The sequence below is a fragment of the Epinephelus fuscoguttatus genome, linkage group LG3, assembly GCF_011397635.1.
Source record: "Epinephelus fuscoguttatus linkage group LG3, E.fuscoguttatus.final_Chr_v1".
In the NCBI taxonomy this organism is placed as follows: domain Eukaryota; kingdom Metazoa; phylum Chordata; class Actinopteri; order Perciformes; family Serranidae; genus Epinephelus; species Epinephelus fuscoguttatus.
The window spans coordinates 20,055,640-20,061,639 of NC_064754.1; the positions used below are offsets into that span (position 1 = coordinate 20,055,640).

The following is a 6,000-nucleotide window of genomic DNA, read 5'->3' on the forward strand; positions in this document are numbered from 1 at the left end:
ATGTACAAAGCAAAGCATTGTGTTCCTGTCAAACTGAAAATAAGTTCAAACATGAAACATGTTTTTACTTCACTGCCCCATGCATCCTGTTGATGCTTAAAAAAAATCCTGAAGGGGAGTATCAAGGGAATTGGGGAATTTGCCCACGGTGCAGTCCCAAGTAAAAAGGAGGGAAAAGCAGGTCTGGTGCATGAAGCCTGGTGGGCTGGGGTTTGCCACAGTGTGTAGGTGTCTGTTTTGGCCACCACACCCACCTGCCACATCCCCATACACACCCTTATCCACACACACACACACACACACACACACACACACACACACACACACACACACACATACACACACACACACACAGATGCATGATTGTGTTACTCAGTCAGAGGCTGTGTCACAGGAATGTGGAACAGACTGCATTCTCATTTGTGACAAATGTATACAAATATCACTTTCAAATTTACAAACCCACGCGCCTTGTAAAGAATTCTAAAGTGATACTGATATGTTAACACGCTGTATGTGTCATTGTGTAACTCTCAGTCTCACTACAGAGGAAATCAGGCTCACTGTGCTTCCAAAACTAATATTTGCCGGCAAGGAAAGTTTGTTTTTTCATCAGATATTCATGTGCTCGTGTTCTTGGGAACAAAGCTGAAACATCATACGAATGTCTTTGGAGAGTTACACCAAAAACCCATTTACCACAAATGACAGCTAGTTAACAGATGAAAGACTCCACTGTTGCACACCTGGCTAAATAACTCAGAAAAAATTTGCATGTAGCCTTGGATGTAAAAGTCCCCAAATTAGGGTCATAAATCAAGAGGAAAGGGATTCCTGATGAGGGCGTGTCCCACATTAATCCAGACAGTTTAAGGCCTCTTTCAGTCCAACATGATGAACATGGTGTGTCAACCATGTTAGCAGCTACAGCTGAAAGGGATTAACTATCATAAGAAAATAAGGCGTCAACCGTTGATAACGGATTAACTCATACATGACAGTAACCTGAAAGTCTTTGGGTTTTGGATTGATGGTTGGATAAAACACGGGATTTGAAGATGCAAACTTTGATTATATTTTTCAAAATTCTGTGACATTTTACAGGCAAAACTAGAATTCAAAAAAATATCATTATATTATTGCGGTATGCTACTCTAAGCTAACGAACGTGGTATCTTGTGAAACCAGACAACCTCATTTACATTGGTACCACTGCCAACCATTTTAGCATAGCTTGTTGGGAAGCAGACTAAACAATGCTCCAAAGTTTGGCTAAATTTTGGTGAGGGAACAACTGGCATGGCCCTTTTCAAAGGGGTCCCTTGAACTCTCACCTCAAGATATCTGAATAAAAACGTACCCATAAATCTCCCCAAAACTTGAAAAGGCTTTTTCCCAGAAAATAATCTGTTTCTTAAAATCAAAGTACTCCTTCAAATTAAAACGGTATATTTGTCTTTTTAAAAACAAGGACAACCAGATACATTAAAACAGGGTTGTTGTGGAACTCAAAATGTTAACTGTACCCGTACAGAGTGCCCCAGGAATGAGTCCTAACACCAGGAAATGAGTTAGCATTTTACCACTCACAGTTCCCTCGTTTCAAAGTCAATGGGTTTTTGGTTAGATGCCTGAAATAGGGTCTGTGGTTAACACAAGCTCAAGAGGCTTTCACCTTTTGGTTTTTTTATTTGTTTTATATTTGTTTTATTTTTTATTTATTTTTATATGTCAGTAAATACCCCACTCGTGAACTTTGAAGCTTCTATGTGATTTTAAAAAAGCAGCTGCAAACAAGTGGCTAAATGAGACTACAAAATGCCATCACACTGAGCCATGCCAAACACGACTTCACAGTCTTGTTATGGTGGTGATGTTAGGTCATGCGAGAGTGGTGTGGTTTCTTTATTGCCTGACATTAGCTTTTTACTTCTGGTACATTTACGCTTCAATAATCATGAAAATGGAGTTCATTGGTGAAGATTATCTTGCTGAACAAACTGTTCAAGTATCACAAATGTTTGCCACAGAGCGTATTTTTGGCAATAATCCAAAATCCAATGGAAAATCCCATCAGCCTTTTTGCGAGGGAACTGGTGCGATGTTAACTTCCACATCGGCCTATAGAGCATCATCCCTGGAGCATTTTATTCGTCTATGCACATCACTTAGAAACTAAAAAAGATCCGTATGCAATTCCTTAACTATTGATATAGTTAACAGCTAGCCTATATACTTCAACAACATAAGCAAATTTCTAAAATTCTTCTTTTGGTGTGCCATGCCAAGAATTTTAGTGACCCCATCTCGCCACCCGTATGAAAAAAAAAAAAATTGGGGCACCCCTGCCAACAATTAAAATAATAGCCATGTTAGCTGCCTTTTAATTTTGGTAATGAAATTAAATATTAACCCACTGAGGTTTAAATGGCTTTTAACCAGCTGTCCAACTGGTCTAAATAGAGCAACACAGCAAGACAGAAGTGAAACTGAAACTTAAATATATTGACTTATTCTGTAATTTTATAGCCTTACAGCAGGGTGTATGTCAGCTGCAGACTGTCACGACATGTGAAAGAGGTCAAACTCGTAATGAACGTGCGTTAATTACAGTTTCACGAGGAGACAATGAAAAGCAATCGATGCATTCTGATCAGAAGCATCGATCTACGGAGTCTCAGCAATAATGACAGCTCCATGAACTGTGTGTGTGTGCGGGGGTGTGAGGAAGTGGCACGACGGGACCCCCCTTTGGTACAGGACTTTCATTTAACATCAGACACACACACGTACAAAACACACTAACCACATGAAAAAAGAGGCATATGTGAAAGCATGATAGCCGTGAGAGACAGGGTACAGAAGCGAAAGTTTTATGTGCATGTCGGGTGTGTTTGTGTCAGCATGGGGAGGGTTTTTAGGTGTGTGTGAAACACAGAGAGAGAGAGTGGAAGCAGCAGAGTTGACAGTGTACGCGTGGCAGTGTTTATTGGAGAGACCAAAACAGAGAGCCCAGCCCAGGCAGCAGCAGCAGCAGCAGCGACATGGCAGTGTGCATGAAAACACTGTCTATCTGTGCATGTGTGTGTTTCTGCAAGCTGTCATTTGCGCAAACAAATAAAAAAGCAAGACTTATATTTACCTATTGTTCTGAGTTTTTCTGGAAATTGGCGAGGCTTTCGTTTTCTTTCTGGAGAAGTCGCTACTGTACGGTAAAACAGACGCATAACCGTGCTCTGCCTCTATGGAGAGAAAACAAAGCAAAATGTTAATTTATTGTTGTCTGTGCAGGAATACAATTTTAAAAAAGGCTTTCAGTGAGTCATTCAGGGAAATGGTGAAACATGAAAGAGCTCCATAGAGGCTAAGTCATTTTAAAGAGGAACAAAACGTGATCGATCATCAATGTAATCGCTTCCAATAAATCAACTGTAAGCCTCCAGCAAGGTCTGTATGGTAAACATGCAGTGCTATATGACCATTTATTATCATCTGTCATTATGATACTGCCACATATTCTCAATGTCACTCTTGTTTACTCATTTCCGAAGCGCTAATACGAGCTGTACTCTCAGTATACACAACACGAGCTGTGTAGAGTTCATTAAAAGGCTAACATGACGTACTTTAAATATAAAACATAGCTATGTTTTCTAGCATATAAGCTACCGGGTCCAGTTTGCACCCATCGTCCCATTGTCTGTAAAGTGACATCATACCTGCACTATGGCAGGGCACGTTAAAACTTTACGTATGACAGAAAATGAAGCTAGCTGTCGCCCCAAATGCTCCATTCATGAAATAATTAGTAGCCTGGAAATCCTGTCAACTTGTCAGTTTAGCTTGAAATACCTCTGTCTCTTCTTTCCAAGTACTCTGCAGCCTCCAGCAGAATTAAAAGAGAATTAAGTTCCATGTCGCTGTTGTCTCGTTATAAAAAATAGAAGTTGTCTATTTACACAAATGTACAAGTCATGAAATTGTGGAATGGAGATTTTAAAAAATGTTTTCAGAGCGATGTACGTGCGCTGCTATATTCTGTTCTGAGTCTTGGTGACTCCAAACTACAGTATCAACAGCACCTAACTAAAACTCAGGGGAAGGGAGTGATCGCACAGCTGGCCAATGAGAAAAGCCTGGAGGCGGGATCTGCCGGTGTGTCTTAGCCAATGAGCAGGCTGGAAACGATTGCTTGCGATTTGATTGGCTCAAGCGCGTTAAAGTCATCAGGGACATACCCTAGCAACAGCCTGAGCGACCCGCCCCCTTCACAGCTGATTGGCTTGACACACAGACGAGCGGCGTCTGATTGGCTGATGCGAATTCTGTGCGTGTGTCACGGTTGAACTTGGGCTGTTGTTTTGGTTGCCAAATTTGATAACTTCTCAAAAGTATGCTTTTGGATTTAGACCGTGAAGTAAACTATATTCAACGGCCGTTCAGTCAACAAGGCTCTTTCACACACATCAGCTATTTCCTTTAAGAGCGTGTGACATGGCAGAATTACTCACAGGGTTTGTGTGTTGTGCTCATTTCCTGTCCAGCTTAGTCATTATGAAAGTCCTGTATGAGGTTGCAGGAACCGAATTGGTTTGTGAGTCCTTTAGCTATAAGGTGAGCTGCAGTGTTTCATGCATCTTTTTAAGGAAAATACACTAATATAAACGTTAAATGCACATTTTTCTTGTAAAGTCTGAACACTGTCCGCCTAATTTATAAAAGCAGTTTGGATGGAAGAAGCAGGTCATTGTTCTGCAAGTTACAAATATGTCTCTGAACTTAAGTCCAAGCCCTTAACTTATTATGCACCCTTTATTAAATGTAAGCTCTTGTTCAGACCAAACATAGAATTTGCAGAAGTAGTGGTTGCTTAAAAAAATCTTATTTGTTACTCCAAAATAAACTTTATATTGTCTAGAAGCAAAAGTTTAAATGTTAGGTATTATTCCTGTTATCATGGGTGTATTATGAGACAGTGGGTCCCTGGGCACAGATATACAAAATGCCCCACCTCTACTACAGTACATGGTGGTAAGACATTAAGACTCCGTGGTGATTTTTTTGTCTCTTTGTAGTTGCTTTACCCTTTTTGTAGTTATTTTGTGCATCCTATTTGCATCTATTTGTGGTCATTTTGAGTCTCTTCCTTGCTGCTATGTGTTAATATGGGAGGCATTTTGCAGGTGAAGGCCAGGGGGGCCTCTGACCCATTGAGCCCTTGGGTTTGTGCCCCGTACGCCTGTTCAGTAATCCATCCGTGCCTGTGACACAGTTAGATCTGAAACACTCAGGTGATTAATCAGTTGATTGGCAGAAAGTTAATCAACTATTTTAAAGGTAAAAATGTCAAACATTTTCTGGTTCTAGCCTCCAAACATATATATTGGTCCAACAAAGCAATTTAAATATGTCAACTTTGGCTCGGGAGTATTGTGATGGCCTTCTCTCACTATTTTCTGACATTCTATAAATGTGTGAAATAAATTCACACAGGATTTTTTTTTTTTTTTTTACTTTGAATGTAAATTATTAAAAAACAAATAAATAAAAAAGATCTATTGACTAGAACCACCCCTGCGTACACCTGACCTGTAAGGGGCTGTTGCGACTGGCCCCTGGCCTTCTGTCAGTTTGCAAAAGTGTTTCCAAGGACAAAGCAAATTAAGCATTCCTGCTCTTAACACAGTTTTGATACAGGTCTAATTTTTGAGCGAAATGCACATTGCTGTCTGTTTTTTTGTTGACCACAGCAGACTTTTTACATCCGATTATGATTATCTGTTGTCTGTCTGCTTGTTTACGATGCCAAAATAAAAACAAACAAACAAAAAAAAAAACGGACCTTTCCATTGTTCAGGAAATGACAACCGACAACTTAATCATCAGAATATGATATTTTTGGTTTATGGGTTTGGGTTTGGAGGGATGCGAGGCACTCCAAGTGAATTCACAAGTCTGATTTGGTCGAGTCAAGTCAAATGTCCCATTCATGACAGACTA

At 40.1% G+C, this 6,000-nt stretch overlaps 1 protein-coding gene across 1 annotated transcript in view; it reads right to left on the bottom strand.

Moving 5' to 3' along the window:
- mxd4 (MAX dimerization protein 4) overlaps positions 1 to 4,074 on the bottom strand; it is a 29,315-nt gene extending 25,241 nt beyond the window's left edge. Inside the window, exons 1-2 of the mRNA XM_049571194.1 lie at positions 3,853 to 4,074; positions 3,143 to 3,242 (exon numbers count right to left, since the gene is read on the bottom strand). Of these exons, the coding sequence (XP_049427151.1) occupies positions 3,143 to 3,242; positions 3,853 to 3,916 (164 nt within the window). The 5' untranslated portion in view covers positions 3,917 to 4,074. The remainder of the gene's footprint in view (positions 1 to 3,142; positions 3,243 to 3,852) is intronic.
- Between the last annotated feature and the right edge of the window lie 1,926 nt (positions 4,075 to 6,000).